The sequence below is a fragment of the Esox lucius genome, chromosome 16 (genome assembly GCF_011004845.1).
Source record: "Esox lucius isolate fEsoLuc1 chromosome 16, fEsoLuc1.pri, whole genome shotgun sequence".
NCBI lineage: Eukaryota > Metazoa > Chordata > Actinopteri > Esociformes > Esocidae > Esox > Esox lucius.
This window is the reverse complement of record NC_047584.1, coordinates 7862894-7884092: the sequence shown is the minus strand read 5'-3', so window position 1 is coordinate 7884092 and position 21199 is coordinate 7862894. Positions and strand designations below refer to the sequence as shown.

General features: G+C 38.8%; 1 protein-coding gene across 1 annotated transcript in view; it reads right to left on the bottom strand.

Annotated features, from left to right (window-relative positions):
* The window catches only part of LOC105016107 (ly6/PLAUR domain-containing protein 1), a 28175-nt gene extending 7534 nt beyond the window's left edge, over window positions 1-20641 (bottom strand). Inside the window, exons 1-3 of the mRNA XM_020054609.2 lie at window positions 20620-20641; window positions 19485-19676; window positions 17759-17893 (exon numbers count right to left, since the gene is read on the bottom strand). Coding sequence (XP_019910168.2) covers window positions 17759-17893; window positions 19485-19676; window positions 20620-20641 — 349 coding nt within the window. The remainder of the gene's footprint in view (window positions 1-17758; window positions 17894-19484; window positions 19677-20619) is intronic.
* Window positions 20642-21199: the final 558 nt, after the last annotated feature.

Here is a 21199-nt window from a genome sequence, read left to right as displayed (position 1 = left end):
TTGGGTCTTTCTTTTCAAATACATTTCTAGGCCCATGTTGATATGATTGTCACCTTGATGAATCACAGTTCATTCTGTCACTTTCTTTCCATCACATTGAAATGTTTGTTTTTGCTCCTTGTTGGGACCAGAAAAATTATTCCCTATTTTCTCAACCCATAAGCATAAAACTAACTCTAATACTAACCTTAACCCTAATTCTAACCACAATAACTAAATTTTACAGGGTCACCTAGTCATCAAGAGTGTTTGGCCAGTAAGCGCAAGGTTGCTAATCCTCAAGAAGACAAAGTGAAAAACCATGCCATTCTGTCGCTGAGTAAGACAATTAATCTAACAAATTGCTCCTCTGTAGTTGCTGTAAGTAAGACTGTGCTATTTGCATGCTTACCTGGTTAAATTTACCATGTTAATTTGTCTTAGTCAGAACTGCATTGTCAGGATTTACTACCTTTGTGGAGGCTTTTGTTCGCCACATACTGTATACACTGATGAGACAAAACACAATGACCACCTGCCTGATATGCTGTCGGGCCTCTGCATGCCGCCTAAGCAACGCCAACCCGCTGAGGCATGGACTCTACAAGACCCCTGTCTTGTGGTATCTGGTACCAAGTCATTAGCAGCAGATCCTTCAAGTCCTTTAAGTTGTGAGGTGGAGCCACAGTGAATCGGATTTGTTGGTCCAGCACATCCCAAAGTTGTTCAATCGGGTAGACTGTTTTGGCTCAACAGTCTTTTTCACACCCACATACACACGACTCTATTGACATAACGTTAGATGAGAAAAAACAGATATTCACATAGAAAAATCACTCATTTTTGATTGAGATGCACTATGGGATGCACTATGGGAAGAAGGGAAGCTGGCTGAAGCAGTGTGATGCTTTGGGCAATGTTCTGCTGGGAAACCTTGGTTCTTGCCATTCATGTGGATGTCACTTTGACATGTACCAGCTACCTAAGCATTGTTGCAGACCATGTGCACCCTTTCATGGCAATGGTATTTCTTGATGGCATTGGCCTCTTTCAGCAGGATAATTCACCCTGCCACAAACCAAAAATGGTTCAGGAATGGTTTGAGGAACACAACAACGAGTTCAAGCTGTTGGCTTGGCCTCCAAATTCTCCAGATCTCAATCCAGTCGAGCATCTGTGGGAGGTGCTGGACAAACTGGTCTGATCCACGGAGGCCCCACCTCACAACTTACAGGACTTCAAGGATCTGCTGCTAACGTCTTGGTGTCAGACACCACAGCACACCTTCAGAAGTCTAGTGGAGTCCATGCCTCAATGGGTCAGGGCTGTTTTGGCGGCAAAAGGGGGACCTACACAACATTAAGCAGGCAGTCATTTGAAAAGGAAAGTTTTGTGTGAGGAACAGAAGCGTTCAATTTGCAGTGGTCTCTTAATTTTAACCCTTTTGTTCCTCACTCAAACCATTGAACTTTTTGGGAAAGAAAAGGGTGCAGGTCTCTTAATTCTTCCCTGAGCTGTAAGTGTTTTATACTGTAGCTTAACATAGCAGGCGTTGTACTTGGTGTCTTGAAACAGAATGATATGACATGGTAGAGCTATGCAATCAGAGATGGACCAACTTGGAAAAAGACAGATCCTGTGCTTTTATTTTGAGTCAAGCACTCTCCATAGTTTAAAGTAAAACATAGTGTGTCTTTTACATAATGCACTGCTTTTTAAACAGAGTTTTTTTTATTTATAAATTCACATTCTAGTAATTTAGCAGATGCTGTTGTCCAGAACAATTTACAGTGCATACATTTTAAGATGTAAGACAACAGCACATATTTGCAGTTATTGCATTCTAATCAATTACTTTTTTATCAGCAGAAGTTACTACTGGAAAAAAGACCAAATAACTTAAAAGTTAATAAGCCAAGTTTATAGACAAACAGCAGAAGTGGTGGCAGTGGAACTATTTTAGGTCTTCCATAAGGTGAGTGCTCCCGGTTAGGGACCCTTGCCTGAATTAATGGAGGAGAGTCTCCACATTTTGCTTCACAGGCAAGAACTAAGGCATGTACAAGTTTCAATTGAAGGCCAGTTTAGTGTGCCAAGAAGGTGGTGACAAAGCAAAACTTTGGGAAGGTTGAAGACTACACGGTCCGCTGCATTCTAATTACGTTCCAGGTGTTTGGTTGCACACACCGGGTGTGCTACTTAGAGTCGCAGTAATCCAGACATGAGATGATGAGTACCTGGATAAGTAAGCTGTGCTACTTAGTGTGTGAGGTAAGGTCATACACTTCAACAGTCGTAAAGCAAGAACCAGCAGAAGCAAGTCACTGCTTTGATGCTAACAAATAATCACAAGGTGTTTACAAGGGTCACACAAAGGTTCTTTGGATTCTGGGAGTAGGGAACTGTGCAGTTGTCAACCATGATGGATATGTCCTGGATCGGACAGGCTTTCCCACAGAAGAAGAGCAGCTCAGTCTTGTCAAGACTAGGTTTGAGGTGGTGGGCCAACATCCAAGCGGAGATGTCAGCCAGGCACACAGAGATAGAGATACGTGCTGTCACCTGGGTGTCGGAAGGAGGAGAAGAGAAAAAAAAGCTGTGTCATCTGCATGGCAGTGTTAGGAAAGACCATGTGAGGATATGACAGAGACAAGAGACTAGGTGTATAGAAAGAAGAAAAGAGAACCAGTAGTAAGGAAAATACCAGTAGTAAGAAGCTGCGTGTGAGATATTGAGACTCCACATAATCTAGTATGAGTGGCCTGCCAAGTAGGAAATAATCCAAGAGTGTGCAGAGCCAGAGATGCCAAAATACGATGGTGAAAAATTGGATGTGATGGTTCACTGTGTTGAAAGCAGCAGATGCATCAAGGAGGATGGGAACAAGTTATCTTGGACGCAAAGAGAGTTAGAGACAGCACACTCAAGAGACTAGGATGACAGAAGGCATACAGGCCTATCATTTTTTACATCAAAGTAATTTCCATAGTGCAGAACACCTTCCTCTGCAGTTGTATCGTGAACTTCCTGATGGGCAGACACCGGGTGGTGAGACTGGGCAACCTCACTTCCTCTACACCAACCATGAGCACTAGTGCCCCACAGGGCTGCATACTCAATCCCCTTCTGTACTCGCCGGACTGTGTGACCACACACAGCTCCAACATCATCCTTAAATTTGCGGACGACACTACCATCCTGGGTCTCATCTCAGACAGTGCCAGCACAACAACCTCTCTCAACGTCTGCAAGACAGAAGAGATGATCGTGGACATACATATCAATTGGGTTGAAGTGGAGAGGGTCTAAGAATTCAGGTATCTCGGTATGTTCCTGAAAGATGAAAGAAGACCTCACTTGGCCCAGACATATAAACTCAGCAGGTAAAACTGCCTAAAAACGACTATACTTCCTGAGGAGAGTCAAGAAATTAGGCATGTCTGTAAATTCTCTTACCAACTTCTACAGGTGCACCATTGAAAGCAGTCCCTCCAGTGAGTGGTAAAGTCTGCAGAGCACATCATCGGCTCCCATCTTCCCTCCGTACAAGGCATCTACCATGCACAATCTTCTGTTCACACTGCTGCCATCTGGTAGACGCTACCAGAGCATCAGGGCACGCATTTCCATACTCAAAAACTGTTTTTTCTCTCAAGCCATAAGGCTCCTCAACCAGCAACACTGATCTATGATCATACTGATCACACAGGTATTATCCAGATGTCCTTTAAGGTACTTTTAATGGGTGTTAGAATATTCCTTTGAATGTACCATTCGTAAGCATATTACACTCAAATGTATATACAATACTCAGTACCTCTACCATTCTGTTCATACTCCCCATCATACTCTACTAAATGTGCAATTAAGGCAAATAGAGGAGGACAGAACATTTACAAGTATTAAGTATAGTGTATGTTTACAAGTGAAAATTACAATTAAAGGTGAATTTACCACATCTGTGGCTTTTTAAATTGCAATTAGTGTCTGTGTATAAATTGTGATTGAGTTTGTTAGCTCTCACGTGGATGCACTGAGCAGGCCAGATACTGAGCCATGGGAAGCAGAAAAGAACTGTCAAAAGATCTGCCTAACAAGGTTATGGAACTTTATAAAGATGGAAAAGGATATAAAATGATATCCAAAGCCTTGCAAATGCCAGTCAGTACTGTTCAATCACTTATTAAGAAGTGGAAGATTCTGCGATCTCTTGATACCAAGCCATGGCCAACATTTCAGCCAAAACTGACAGAAAAATTGTTCAGGATACAAAGAAAAATCCACAGGTAATCTCAGGAGAAATACAGGCTGCTTTGGAAAAAGACAGTGTGGTTGTTTCAAGAAGCACAATGTGACGATACTTGAACAAAAATGAGCTGCATCGTCGACTTGCTAGATAGAAGCCTATACTGCGACCCAAACCAAAAGGCTGAATTGACCCTCCAGTGGTTACAGCAGAAAAAGGTGAAGGTTCTGGAGTGGCTATCACAGTCTCCTGACCTGAATATCATCAAGCCACTCTGGGGAGATCTCAAATGTGCGGTTCAAGCAAGACGACCTAAGACTTTGCATGACCTGAAGGCATTTTGCCAAGACGAATGGGCAGCTATACCACCTGCAAGAATTTGGGGCCTAATAGAGAACTATTACAAAAGTCTGCACACTGTAATTGATGCTAAAGGGAGCAATACATAGTATTAAGAACTAAGGGTATTCAGATATTTTTTTTCTTTGTTGCTATATTTGTTTTATGATTTTGCCATTCTGTTATAACTTGCAGTTGAATATGAATCCCATAATAATTCACTCATGTTTTCTTTACAAATGGTACATATACAGCTCTGGAAGAAATTGAGAGACCACTGCACCTTTTCCTTTCCAAAAAATCTAAATGGAAGATTTTAAGTGAGGTACAGAAGGGTTAAAATTAAGAGACCACTGCAAATTGAACGCTTCTGTTCCTTACTCAAAACTTTCCTTTTCAACTTTTTTGGAAAGGAAAGAAAAAGGTGCAGTGGTCTCTTAATTTTTTCTGGAGCTGTTTACCAATTCTCAGAGGCTATGCAAACGTTTGAGCACAATTGTATGTATGTATAATATTCAATAACTCTACCAATTGCTGCTGGTTTACACTCATATCTAAATGTTCAATAATACTACCCAGACTGCTGCTAGTTTACAGTACTCTTTTTTTCTAAACTGCTGCTAGTGTACAGTGTTATGTATACTTTTGCTTTATTTTATCTTTTTTATATATATATATATATATATATATATTCTTCTCCTTAACTCTCACTATGTAGTTAGTTGTCAGATGCCATGTCATAAGAATGTAATTGTGTGGGATGACATTGTGTTGTTCGGTGCATTTCACAAATAAACATTGTCACTTTAAACTTGATGGTTTGGTGTCCACATACTTTTGGCCATACAGTGTATGTACTGCTAATGAGCAATAAACCTAATATGGCCTCTGTAGCTGCATTTTAAATTATGATGTACTTACTTGATATGAACACTCTTTTTCAATGTTTTTCCATTAACCTGTCCAATTCTTTATATATATGAATTCATTTTCTTGGTCAAAATCTTTTGCACTGCTTTAACATCCTAAACTGTCAAACGGAACTGAAATGTTCAGGGGAACAAATAAGAAAACCTCAGATCAGAGGATAATGATAACATGAACAGAAAAGTATACAGTCCAGTGTAGCTTAGCTGGTAGAGCAGGATGATTGCAACGCCAGACTTCTGGGTAAAATGTTCATGGTGGGCCAGAATGAAAATATATATATGCACTTACAACACCAAGTCCCTCTGGATAAAAGCATCTGCTAAAAGACTGAAACAGTAGTTTCCTCTGGGTGTCTGTTGGGAGAGCATATGCAGTAGTTTGTAGCTCCACAACTGTGGCTTTGCTCCGCATGGGAAACCAGTACCAAATGAAAATGTATGCAGTCAACAGATTTCTCTAGATAGATAAGAGTATCTGTTATAAGATTAAAATGCGCAATATTCTATATTGACAGACTACAAAATAATAAATGTAATAAATCAAATTCAAGACCCAAACAGTCCCAATGTGTTTGCATTGGACATTTGCTACCTAATGTTTCAGAATTGGTACTTCATATGAGATTGTAGAAATCTGCAGAGACATTGTTTTAAGCAAATTCACTGATATGGATGACTGCACGAGTTAACTGTAATTTTGTATACAATTCTTTAGGCACTTTTTTACAAGATTATAATTCACATCACAGTACCACCACACCTTTATTTATTATGCATTATGATTGTATTCCAAAACACATTTTTTTATGAGACCGGGATTGTATATGTATGGAAAATAGCATTACAGTGAGTTTTATAACCACCAGGCATCTGGGAAATATTCAATAAATATTGTTCAAATAAAGATTCCAGATACAATTCCGTTTTGAGAATTTTTCCACTAGCGGGATTTAATTACAATTTCAGAATAGAACTGCAAATCTGAATTCTACAGTGAAGAACAGGAGGGAAGACAGAAAGCCCAACTGAGTCGCTAGACTAAAACAACATGTGGCTAGACCTTCTCCTGTGGTTTCAATAAAGGCACTGCAGTGTTTCTTAACAAAAACAATATTTCATAGTTATAGTAACTGTCATCTCTGGGCTGGCTGGGAAATCCTTTGAGGCATGTTCTTAAAGGACCACAGTAAATATGCATCTTTCTTAGGAAGGTTATAAACTTAAAACTGTTTACAATCATTTTTATATCAAACATGCCAAAGCACAACAATTTGATGGCATTCAACAGAAGAGTATGGCCAATATGAATATATAATGGAGATATGCTATATAGCCTCTATGGAATGAAATAAGAGGAGCACATTCCATTGTTAAACCAAATGCAGCATTGTTCCCAACCATGTTTGATAAGATTTTATTGTCTCAGTGACTTCACTGCTAACACACACTGATCTGCAAATTAAATTAATACATGGAAAGCTGTGAAAATCTAAGTCTCCAAACATCTAGCGATTTTATGAATTTAGACAAATTCATTGTTATTCCCATTTAAAGATGATAAGCCTTAAAACAAGCACAAGTATTTCCTAAACAAAATATTTTTTACAAACTTTTGAGAAGGTGTAGAAACAGTACATTTTGTTGATGAACACTGCGTGCTGCAACGACATTAGCCAGAAAGAGCTGTTCTAACTTCCAGTATATCAATACCACGTTTTCACTAAACAAAGTTGATTTTAGGGGCAGTTACTCTTTAAGCCTTTTTTGCTGGTTCACATCCAGTAAGTCCCTTTTGGGACAGTGAAATGTCCATAGGTGTTTCTGAGTGAATTTGAGTTGGGGATAAAACCCTTTTTGGGATCCTTGTAAAACTCTTGTTTGACAGAGCCATTGCATGTCTTTCAGCGACTTTCAGAATATATATTGATAAATGTACAAGGTGTCAGCATTTTCCCTCTCTAAAAGACTACAATTCTACAAGCAATGACTTCCTGCTCTGCCATAGTTCCTCCCCCTCTTCACTTCATGGATTATTTGAAACAAACTTGATAACGTCACAATAAGCAGCACAATCGCTTGTCAACAGGATTTGAAGAATACCTTTTTGGAACTGATCTTAAATTGGGAAATTGATCCAACATTTTTGAACCAGCTTAGACTACTGTACACCTAATTTAAAAGACAATGGTAGTTGAATATTATTGGGATTTTCCTGTCTCGTGTCCCTTACTTCTTGCTAACAATACAGTGTACAGTACATACAGAATGTATTGATTATTTTGAGCAGCTAACTACTGAGCTTTGCAGAAATCTTCTGTAAAATGTATAGCCTACGCTTACATATGGCTAGTTACTGTTGTTACAATGGCAAATGATTTCAATCTTGCTTATTAAAAACAATTCATGTGAAATGAACTACTGGCATGAGTGGCCAGCATTATACTGTATAATGTTATAAACCCGAAAGCAGTTAGTTTGCTGTTATTTGGAGAGAACAAGTATTTAATACACTGCCGATTTTGCAGGTTTTGTCTGTAATTTTTAAAACATAAAATGCTAATTCATTATTTAAAAATCATACAATGTGATTTTCTGGATTTTTGTTTTAGATTCCGTAACTCACAGTTGAAGAGTACCTATGATGCAGACTTCTACATGCTTTGTAAGTGGGAAAACCTGCAAAATCTGCAGTGTATCAAACTTGTTCTCCCCACTGTACATATATATATATATATATATACACACACGCACATGCACACACACACTGATGGATGAGGATAGCCAGGGCTATACAGACAAGATCCAGCACAAAATTCACCTGGCAGACGATGCTCCTGTGGATTTACTATGTAGACGCCAACCTCGAACACTGTATAAGGAGGTTATCGAGTACATCACAATGCTTCTGAAGGAAGGTGTGATTCGAGAAAGCCCTAGTGCTTATGCTTCATGAATCACCTTGGTCAGGAAGGCTGACGGTAGTGTGCCAGTAGTTAATACATTGTGTGGTCTACAGGCAAATAAACACCAAGACCAGACAATATGCTTTCCTTCTTCATAGAACAGATTAGAGCTTTGGGGCACTTCAAGGAGAAGTTCTTTATGACTACTGATTTAGCCTTGGGTTACCATCAGGTGTCACCGCATGAAAGGGACATACAAAAGATTGTCTTTACTATCGCTTTGGGATTCATTAATTCTCTGTGCTCCAGTTCGGGGTCTGTAAAGGGCCTTAGACCTTTCAGCAACTGATGCAGGCCACTCTGAGTGACCTAATGTTCCAGATAATGTTGGTTTGCTTAGATGACATCCTTGTATATTTGCAAACCTTCTCCATGCACTCAGAGAGGCTACATGTATTATTGAGATGACTGAAGGAGGAAAGCATAAGTCAGTTTCTTTGGTCAACAGGTCTCTGCCCTGACGGGCGAGATAATTTGTTAGTGGTAAGGAATTTCCCAGAGTTTAAATGCGCAGCACACTCTACTGGCTGCAAGGTAATGGCCAATGTGATCAGTTCAACAGAAAGCTTCACAATTTGTTAAGCACACTGAATAACTTTGGACTTCCCTACAATATTATTGAAGTTCACTTTGGATTTGACCTACTTCGGATAGGCCAGCTATCTTTGCTGCGGGTAATAGCATTTTAAGGACTCAGGGAAGATTAAACTAAAGAGCAGTTTTCACCAATCTGTATTATGCTTTAATAGGCTACCCCGCCATGTCTCATACTGACAGTATATTCTACAATTTCTTTTTTTTGTGGAAGTCCTGTTTTGAGTCTTCAAACGCTACTTTGATTCTTTGTCTTTTCCCACTTACCTGAAATCCCTCCCAACCTTCCCTGTAATGCCTAGGTTTTTTTGCATTAGGAAAAATTTATAAAAATTTGCTCTTTTGATGACGCATATTCAACCACTTGAGAAACCACTGGGATGGCAGCTGTCACCCTAAACATTTTTCTTGCCACCCCACTTGCTACCCCAGTTGTCAGGGGTTTCTGCTATAATATAATACCTATTATATTTTTTCTACTTTAGTTGTTCATCTCTATGGTAACCCGTTCCAATATCTTTGAGGCCCCCTGCCCCGTAACATGGTTGAGTCCTGGAGTGCACCTGCTCCTGTCACTGTGCTACACCCGACTGTTCCCCCTCTCTTCCACTGAAAACACGGGACATCGGTCCATGATACTCTAACAAAGCAGTCAGGATCGCACTAGACTAGCCTAGCAGTAATGAAAGAAGGTACTGCTGCACATTTACTAAATATACAATACTAAATGTTATAATCTTGCATTAGCAGCACCCATTTATTATAGCAAAAAAAAATCTGATATTGTCTGCTAGCTAATGTAATGCAGGCGTCAATATTATTGATAGAGTTAGCTAGCTAGCAAATTTGCAGATGAAGTAGCTTGTAGCTATATGCCATCATTGCCATGTAATGCTAGTCCTGATAGTTTGCTAGCAAAGGGGTACTGAACATTGTTGATGTAGCTTGCAATGGATAATTAAATTGTTAATTTCATATCTGGAGAAAGTTAAAGTTTATCAAAAAAAAATCTGAATTAGACATCTCTGGACATCGCTATAACATCAATAAAATGTGATGTGTGGTCATATGTGATTTAACAGTTATAAAATATTTTATTCTGAAAATCTTTACAATTAAGAAATGTCAACCTGAGAAGAGCTCTTATCAGCTAATAGACTCCCTGAGCCTTCAGTACACACAAGCATATTCATGGGTCAACATTTCTGGACTGCAGATTTGACAGTTGCCCAGAAGACACTCACTGACACCCTCCACAAGGAAGGTAAGCCACAGAAGGTCATTGCTGAAAGGGCTGGCGTTTTGCCGAGTGCTGTATCAAAGAATATTCATGGCAAGTTGACTGGAAGGGAAAGGTGTGGTAGGAAAAGGTGCACAAGCAACAAGGATGACTGCAGCCTTGAGAGGATTGTCAAGCAAAACTGATTCAAGAACTTGGGTGAGCTTCACAAGGAGTGGACTGAGGCTGGAGTCAGTGCATCAAGAGACACCACGCACAGACATGTCCAGGAAATGGACTCCAACTGTCGCATTCCTAGTGTCAAGCCACTCCTGATCCAGAGACCACATCAGAAGCATCTTACCTGGGCAAAGGAGAAAAATTATTTGACTGTTGTTCAGTGGTCCAAAGTCCTCTCTTTAGATGAAAGTAAATGTTGCATTTCATTTGGAAATCAAGGTCCCAAAGTCTGGAGGAAGAATGGAGAGGCACAGAATCCAAGTTGCTTGAAGGCCAGTGTGAGGTTTCCACAGTCAGTAATGATTTGGGGTCACGTCATCTGCTGGTGTTGATCAACTGTGTTTTATAAAGTCCAGAGTCAATGCAGCAATTCACCAGGAGGTTTGAGTGCGTTTCATGCTTCCATCTGCTGACAAGCTTATAGAGATGCTGATTTCCTTTTCCTGCAGGACATGGCATCTGCCCACAGTGCCAATACAACTGGTAACTGGTTTGGTGCCCATGGTATTACTGTGCTTGATTGGCCAGCCAACTCACCTATGGTGTATTGTCAAGATGAAAATGAGATAGACCAGACCCAACAACACAGACAAGCTGAAGGTTGCTATCAAAGCAACCTTCCATTACACCTCAGCAGTTCCACAGGCTGATTGCCTCCATGCCACGCTGCACTGATGTAGTAATTTGTGCAAAAGGAGCCCTAAGTATTAAGTGTATAAATTAACATACTTAAGAAAACTTCTGCAGGTGTTTTGAGTTAATTAGCTGATTAGAGCTCTTCTCAGATTGATATTTATGTATTATAAATTTTTTATTCTAATATTTTGAGGTACTGGAATTTTGATTTCCATGAGTTGTAAGCTGTAATCATCAAGATTGAAACAAAAAAGGTTTGAAATGTTTCACTTTTAACATCAAATGAGTAGATGAAAATCTAGCACTTGTCCAGGGGGAAGCCCCTGACATTGGATTGAACCCCCAGAAATTTGAAGGAATAGAAAGCCATACATGAAACAAAGCCAAGATAGAATATATTTCATAATAATGTTTTATAATAACCCTGTAGCTGCCCACCCATACAGCAAGATTCAGAATGTAGAATGAAGAACTTAGAAATGTGGAGCAGACACTGTCATCATCCTGTCATCCTCACCTGATATTAGCACCCTGCCAGGTAAGATGCAATCAAAGAGTATACAAAGTCAGACACCAAATGGAGGATCTGATAGTTCACAGTGTTAAAGGCAGCAGAATAGATAGGGGTGGGGGTTTCTTGAAGAAGGCAATTGTTGGTTTCTGGAAGAAGGGAGCAACTATGGCCATCTATTCTCAGAGGGTTAGATAGTGGTATGCAGTTTATTGACAAAAATAAAGAGTAATGTGTAAATTGTAAGTTTTTATTTGATACATCAACATTTCAAGTTGACAGGGATTTCTGATGTATTTTTCATTATTTTTCATTATTACAAGGTCTTTCTAAATCCAAACCTAAACACACTCTATAATTTCTTTTAATGAGGGCTCGAGCCCTATGTCCTCATTCTCTGAATCAGTACTGCTATTCATCGTGCACTGGACACTTGTCATGTTCTTCTCAACACAGCAACTTTGTGAATATTCAGCAATAGATTAACATTAGCTCCTTCGATGTCTCTAAAGTAGCTTAACAATCAGCTAAAATCTTAACATTGGATGATCCCATGCACTCAGTTGATGGTCCAGTTAAAATAAAACTCTGACAAACATTTAAGGTGCTGCCCAGTTGCAGCACAAATATCCACCATAAGCACCTCCTTAAAAAGCAAGATACCACCATACCCACAGTGGAGTGTGTGTTAGGCAACCCTTTTATGTCACAACAAGATAGCCTCCACAATCCAGTGAGATGCCTCTGCTTAGCGCTCTGCCCCTGAAGCCAGCTTGGCAAAGCAGACAAAGAGCTTATAGCATAACCGAACTCTTGTGTCTGGTTCATGTATGTGCATAATGCATGCACAGGGCTCAAAGCATGTAACCTTCTTTGTTAGGTGTGAACAGAGTGAAATAGCTTGAAGGCTAATGTCCTTTAGGCCATAGACATGGCATTCTGCGTGAAGGCTGTGTTCAGGTGCAACCTCAACAAGACAGAGCTGCTCTATCTCCGGGGAAATGCCTATCAGCTCCATCACAGTTGAGTGGTTGCATTCGGTCTAAAATCTAAAAACAACAGGGCGCTGTGATCTTTCATTGGGAAATACAGCAGAAAATGTGTGTTCTGGCATTTGCGAAAACTTGACTCCTACCCGACAGTTACATATCTAGGATACCATCCAGGTTAGCAACCTCCATTCCTAAGGGAAGGGCACTCCCCTGTACAGTAAGATACCATCCAGGTTAGCAACCTCCATTCCTAAGGGAAGGGCACTCCCCTGTACAGTAAGATACCATCCAGGTTAGCAACCTCCATTCCTAAGGGAAGGGCACTCCCCTGTACAGTAGGCGTGGAGATAGGCCCCCCTAAGTGATTGAAAGTGTGCCCTGATCTAAAGTCAACAGTGGAAAGAAACCAGTGCCCAGTGAGTGAGCCTACCAGTTACAACCAATAGAGAAGTCCTAAAACCCATTCATTACACTGAGGAAACAGGATAATATGCAAAAGGTCCGTTATGCAATTTTAACTCCAATATGCAATTTTGCATATTGAACAATATTGAACAAGAACAAGTTCCTTAGTAATTTAGTGGATCCAGGTTTGTTTCTAACCTTTTGGGACTGATAAGCAATCATTTGTTTACATTTCCACAGTAAGGCAAAACAACATTAAAAAACTCAAGCATTTGTTTGCTATGTAACACCTAGACATTTTAGCCCTTTCTTTTAGCTTTACTGCTTTACCTTTTGCCATTCTACTGATGTGAGGAAGAGAAAAAAGGTTTAACAGCTATTTTCTTACAATTCTACAAATGTAGTCATGATATTTGAAGAATGATCAACCAACTCAATGAGTATTTGGCCATGATTACCATCGCTACTAAGTCCAGACAGCTGGCTTTACTAACTTCCAATTAAAAAATGTACAGCATATTGCTTATTGCTAATCGAGGCATTGATACAGTATGATGAGAAACAGCTGACTTACAACTCTATGTTGAATTTGCTTTTGTTGTATTCTGCTGTTCTTACTCACATATCCTGCCCTGAGTGAAAAGACCAAAGCACTTTATAGATAACCTTCACAAGAACACATGATCCCTAATCTCAACCTGACCAAATTAAAATGTAGCCTACTGTGCTTGGGTTAGGGTTATCACAGGTATAAATTAAATAATCTTTATCCCTAAGTTGTCAAAATATTAGGGAACTGGGCAAAACTCCCTGTGACTAACTGTATTGTTATTCCTTTCTAACATAGACAGTAAATTAACTCTAATGGGTAGTAATGCCTAATTAAGATAATGTCCTAAATATGGTGGGTCATTTTTGCTGAAAAGCTTGTCCATGCTCTTTCCAGGAGTGTTCAATTTCATAATGGCACATAGTAACATTTTCAGTTGGATACAGTGCATATTGAATTAAAAGAACACAGTGGGGATTTATGTTTGGATGAAGTCATAAATAACAACAAGGTGACCTCAGCATTGTGCATTACTCCTTGAGCATTTACATTTATTTTGAGAATTGCACGACAAAAACCTATGACAAAAACTTCTAACATACAACATGTGAGGCATTTTGTAAAAAGGAATAGAATATAGCTCTGAGTGTCATGCATAGATCAAATCTAGCTCTGAGTCCTTTGTATGCATAGATCAAATCTTTCAAAGCATTACATAACATGTTGTTCTGCTTGGCTGGTGGCATGGTACTTAAAGTCTACTCAATGGATCCCTGAACTACATGAAAAGCCCAAAAGCATAAGTAACTCACAACTATTGCTTGGTTTTCAGATTGTCATTCAGCCAAATCTAAAGGGAATCATTACATTAATTTATCTTGTCATCAAAGCTGTGCTTAGCACACTGCCTTTGCCAGTTAACATCACAAGTGACAATAGAATGAACAGGTCCTTCAAACCAGATAAGCAGCAAAAGTGATACACACCAGCTAAAACTGTCTGTCTCTCTGTCTGTCTGTAATAACGCATTCATATGAAATGATCAGAATGTATGTTATTTCTTCCTACAATCAATTCAATTGTATTTTTTTAAGTAAGGTGATGATATGATCAAACAACATGTCATGCTATCTTAACTGCATTTGGAGACCGTAGATAAATTTACCAAATCAAAAGTAATTCACAGATCTGAAAGCTCTTAAATTGTATCAAGAATTATTACACTCTTAATAAGCAATAAAAAAAAGAAACCATTTTTCAAATAGTTTCTTTTGTATTTTTTTTTTTAAGTCTTTCCCTTTACCACTGCATTGTTCGGAAATTTAATATTTTGTTATTGTTAGCCTAAACTTGAAGAGTTTTGTTTGATCCAATTTGATTTGATGTATGAGCATTCTGTGCCTAATAACCATATTCCCACTCCAACAGATGCAGGCACCATCAATCGATAATACATTCATGGCATGATTTTCAATTCTAAGCTGTTATGTTTACGTTTGTATGATTACACTGAATTATTTACCAGCTATTGTAAGATGGCTGCCAAAATAATGATAGGAGGTTACATACAGTATCTTAATGATTACATAGTCTTTTTTATGACACTACTGTACACATGGAAGAGGCAATTTCTCAAGCGGTGCACAACCTTCTGAAATAGTCTACGCTTGTTTGGCTAAAACGCTCCACAAAAGAGCAAGATGCCATTGAAATAAACTGCAAAGAAGTAATCATCAATCCAGCCAGGCAATGTAGGAAAGCAGAGCACTCAAGCCAAGTGAAGCCGCCAAACACCCTGTCATTTCTCAAGACATAATCGGAGGGAGATGATGATGATGATGGTGATGATGGAGGTAGGTAGGGAGAGATACGACTGGAGGGAGTGAGACTGCCTGCTCTGTCCCTCTGAGCAAGGCTGAATAATGGCCATCATTTCATTGTGTAGTGCACATTTTTCTCAGATGGATTTTCAGCAGTAGATGGCTGTTTTGGGTGATGTTTACTAATACTGTTTACTAATGTTATGTCACCAGTCACTTGGTTTGAAAAAATTGGGATTGTTTGACTAAAGCAGCATGTCTTAATCTGTCAATTTGAACACTCACTTTGGATACCTCTATCTTTCTATAAAGTCAAGCAATCCTGGAACTATGTGTACTAAACTAAATCAAACAGACTCTGATCATGGTTTTTAATGAATGTGGCCCAGAAGGTCTAAGAAAATTGGAAATGTATCCGTTAACTTTGAAACAGTGATAAGGCATTAGCTGGTCAGAGGAATTCTTCAAATGTTGTTGGCACAGTGGTGCTGATAATGATGAGATAAAGGCAAAAATGTGCATGAGCATTCATGTGGACATTTTCTTATTAAAGAGTTATCGACTCCACAGTACAATGGCCATGCCCTTTGGATATGGAATCAAGTCATACATTCAAAGATATAATTATTTGTTAATCTGGAGGGAAATATGGACCCCGAACAGAACCGCCCAATTTCAAGGAGTTTGCAAACTGGGGTTAGAAAACTGACCCCTTTATAACACCAAAAAGAAAAAAATACCCAGAAGAATTCTTGTTTCAGACATGTCAAAAATAAATACAAAATAAACTCTGGAGAGTTTGGCAGATATTTTAAAAGGAGCACTCCAGGACATACACATGTTAATTCATCAAACACAAGATCTCCTAAAACACTTAATACTAATGTATTTGTCCTCTTGCCACTAGCATAAGGTGGTGACGCCAGGCCCGGTGCAATATGCCCTTACGTGTAAGATTACGCTACCATCTGCCATCTGATTGTGATAACACAATAGAAACACACGATGTGAAATAGAAACAATAAATAATTTTATGGTAGAGGCCAAGCACTGCACCTCCTACACACCCAATTGTTACACCCCTGTCTCTTGCTCAATGGGACCTTCCACTCTTTCTACTTTGTTTAGAGCAAGTTTGCGCTGTTCTGTGAATGGGGTAGAACACAATATACAAGATCTTCAGTTTCTTGGCAATTTCTTGCATGGAATAGCTTTAATTTCTCAGAACAAGAATAGATTGACAAATTTCAGAAGAAAGTTATTTGTTTCTAGACATTTTGTGCTTGTAATCAAACTCAACTGATCTAAAGAAGGACAGTTTTATTGCTTCTTTAATTAGCACAATAGTTTTAAGTTGAGCAAACATTGCAAAAGGGTTTTGTAATGATCACATAGCCTTTTATAATGATAAACTTGGATTTGTAAACACAACATGCTCCTGGAACACAGGACTAAAGGTTGCTCATAATGGGCTTCTGCGCCTGTGTAGATATTCCATAAAAAATCTGCCATTTCCAGCTACAATAGCCATTTATTAACAAAGTCTGCACTGTATTTCTGATCAAAATTGTAATTTTAATGAACAAAAAATTTGCTTTTCTTTCGAAAATAAGGACATTTCTAAGTGAGATGTCCTTTTCTAAGTATATATTTCTAAATATATAAGTATATATGTTTAAACTAATCTGCTAAAGTGACAGAGCAACTTAGGGCCTATTTTTTTCACCAAACAAAATTATTCATTTGTAATAAGTTTCATCAAGCAGAACAGAACTAGAAGACACCTAATTAAATGTGTCTGATTTTGCAACAAAAAAGTATTTGTTTGGCGTAATGAATAGAACTAGTGTACAGCCATGATGACTTGATTCCTCTATTCCTCACTGCATTTTTCTTTATTCAGAAATATAGAACCAAAAAATAATATGAATTATAAAATTATTAATATGGTTTTACAGTATGCAAATGTGTTACATTTGCTGCTCTGACTCGGCCATAATGGCCCTAATGAATGTTTTAATGTTATAATTTCACCTTCATCTCAGTCATTATGGCGGACTATGAGTTTGAATATTGATTAACACTGCACTGCAGGCATCTTGCCTGTCATCACCTATTGACTATCCAAGGGCTAATTCAACATCTGCTGATCCTAGATCAGCAGCCAACAGCTTATAGAAGGTTACAGCAGATGGATAGACAGAGGCTTGACTGACCTTCACGTTAATATGGGTGCATTAATTGTTTTAGCAAACTCAACCAGGTTTGTGTGGTTTTGTACACATTAAATTAAACAATTAAAAAGCACTGTACGAAAAGAGTACATGTTGCTTACCGTCTTCCTTCACTAGTACCTCCTTCTGACACATGTCCTGCACGTTGACAGTGCAGTTGACGATGAACTCTGGTGTGGAACATTCATTGTGAATGGCTTCTTCGCACTGATAGCACTGAATCTGCAGTGCCAGCCCTGCAACATACAGAAGGAACACAGATTGTCATTGGGAAAAATCTTTTACAATACATGCAAAAGCGAATTATCAACAGCGACACTTGTATTCACAGGTTGAAGTATTTGATGTGATAATGATTGTATACCAGATTAGAGCTTCAAATACTGGAACAAACCTCTTTGTGGACATCTTAATATTGAATCCCCTGTTAATATGATTTTAATGTATTGTATATAGGTCCACCTTTTAATTATATGGTTAAATGCTGATGAGTAAACGTGGAGGCAATTTTATTGATTAATATAATAATGATAGTGTGCAAGTGGCTTATCAGAGGTGATACAATTCCTGAATGATGTGTACTGTCAGGTGCACTGTCACATAATCAAAAAATATGCTTTGTAATTCATCAAATCCCTATACCTTGACATGAACAGAAATATAAAACGGATGCACTGAGCTTATTCCGGAGACTGCATCCCGAACAGAATTTCTCAGATTTGGGCATGGTACATAAAATAATACTAATTATTCATTAAGTCCAAAAGAAATTAATTCAACGATAAAAAAACTGAAGAAAATCTAAAGTTAAAATATTAACTTTATACAGTACCAACTACTGTATGACAGCAAGCAATGGTATCCAGCCTATGGTTGAGTAGTGACTCAACAGTCAACGCCATGTTTCAAAGAAAAATGTCAAGAGAACAAGTTGACTGCACAATGAGTCCTGCTCCATCAACCAGTGTGCAACAGTATGCCCCATCCAAATGTCACAAATTTGATGGAGTTCTGCTTGCGTAAACAGACATCTTAATACTGGACAGAGAGTTGGCAAAATGCCATGCGCCTGTAAACGGGTTATTTCTCCAGCAAGGCAGCGATAAGTTAACTAATTCATTCAAATCAGCTTTCAGGTATAGGCCTACTACAGAAACAACATTCTTGCCAGGCAGAGTGTGAGTATTTGATACGTAGCAAAGCATATTTATATGAGCAGGAACTTCAGGGTTTTTTTTTGAAAATAAATTGTCAACTTACAACAATGTAGTACGACAATCAAACAAAATGTAGCAAATCCCAAACAAAGTGTACAACGGATGTGCCACACTACATACGCACCACACTCAATCAACGTGTACCGGTTTGAAATGACAATCCTAAATCAAAATTGTTTCGAACGGTCTTTACATATGAATGCAGACTTGTCTGATTATTTTGTTGTCGACGGACTAGTGTAAAGATAATACTGCTTTTAACATAGTCCATCCGTGCGTAAATACGCAACAGTAGGCTAAACACCATGGGAAAGTGTCGAAGATGATATGATATAATGCATTCAACTAATGATCCTGAACTTATTATCTCCATAAACTGAATATGTACCCCTAGGTTAGTCTGCTGGCAATCACCCACACCCTGAGATTACCCTTCTCTCCAAATATGTTTAGAGCGTTAAAAGGTTTATTTGCATACATAGATGAACATGTTAGTAATACTTATTCAATTAAAGTCCTCTATAATTACAAATAATGTAGGTACAGGCTAGCTTTTTAAAACTGAAGACGCGCGCGGCATTTTAATTAATATTTTCCGTAGCTACCATACCTGACTTCAGGATAAACCAGAACAAAGTTGTGTAAGTAAGCAGCCGCATTCTCCTCCTGGCGTAGATTGTAACGGAAACATCAGACCTGGCGAAGTAGCGTTGAGGGCAAATTCCATACATGGATCCGTCGAACGTCCATGGTAACCTCCGTACAGCACTGCGCACCTCGCATTCAACAGTGAGCCCGTCGACTGCAATTTGCAGAGTGATAAGTGGGAGAGAAGTAGAGGTTGCTAGTGTACCATGTGATGACATGTAATGACATGTTTTGATTTTCAACGTGATTTCCAGTGCTTTGAAGCAACCATTTACTCATTATTCACATGGGAATTATACAGTAGCAAAGGCATAAAAAGGTATCTTACTAATCCTAGATTTTACACCCCATATCAGTATTAATGTGTTTAAACTGTATGAAATCTGATTATCCAACTGCAGGGTCATGTAGACATAGTACCCTATAATTGAAAAACCCTTGCAAACGTTTTGCTGAGTTAAACTGTAATTCAAAAAGGAAAAAATACATATAGATTTGTCCTTTTTAAAAGTAAAATTATATGAAGTTTTCCTAGTAAAAAATAATAATCATGGAGAATGAAATATCAGCATATTTCTGAAAAATCAAGAAGTGGTTAGCTGCAGTCCAATATGGTGACCAGAACAGGGGCAAGTGGTTGAGTTGAAAGGTCGAAAGGGCAAGTGGGTGTATCAAACGGGGTAAGTGGGTACAGAAATGTGTTCATTTAAAAAGCAGAAGGTGTTTTGAAACCACTGAGGTGGTTTAAAGGAGTGGCTGTGTAGGAAGAAAAGTACTGTTCTCAAGCAAGGTTGAAGGACACTATTTTCTTGGTGTTGTTATTCAATATGTGGACTTCCTACTGGGAATGTGTCAGTAGCTAATGTGACCATTTTTCCTTTCCCATGATTTCATTTCAAATAGCACTCCATACTCTGCAGCTGCAGCAACATGGGCTACTTGCCCGCAAAACTATTAATTTTGCTGCAGGTAGCTTGTCACACAGCCCAATCAGCCATGTTGAACAACAAATCTGCCCAATTAGCTGATTCTGTTTTTGATACATCCACTCTATCGACATACCCACTTACCCTTTAAACATCTTTAATCACACCTACTTGTCCATACTCTGGCCGCCATATTGCACTGCAGCTACCCATACTTGTTTCAACAGAGAGGGGCTGAACCCCAAATGAACCACCCTCAGCCCTCCATTTCCACGTTCTCTCCACCCTTCCAGTGAGTGTGCAACAGTGTAGCCTGCATAAACCAAGTGGAATCCCATAAGGCACAAGGTTATTTTTGAGGTTGCCAATTTCATACAAATGAATAGATAGGCGTGGCTAATTATATGACACATGTATTTGTTTAAGTCTGATTTTGAGACACATACAAAAACAAAATACCTCCTAAATGTAATGTTCAGTGGTTAATTAGATTTATTTATACTATATAAAAAAAGATTCTTAATTAAAGTCATGAGTGTGTCACAAAATGTATGTGTTTACTAACCCCCTAGCCATTCTGTAGAGTAGACTGTCACCCTCAGAGTTCTTTCAGCAATAAGACCATGGAGGGCACTCAAAGCAAGTATGTAGGACAGAGGGGCTAATTTGGAGAAAGATGCTGAGTGAGAACTGAGTGGAATGTCTGTCTTTTCCAGCAGGTGGTGTGTTTTTTTTCTTTTTTTTCCAACTA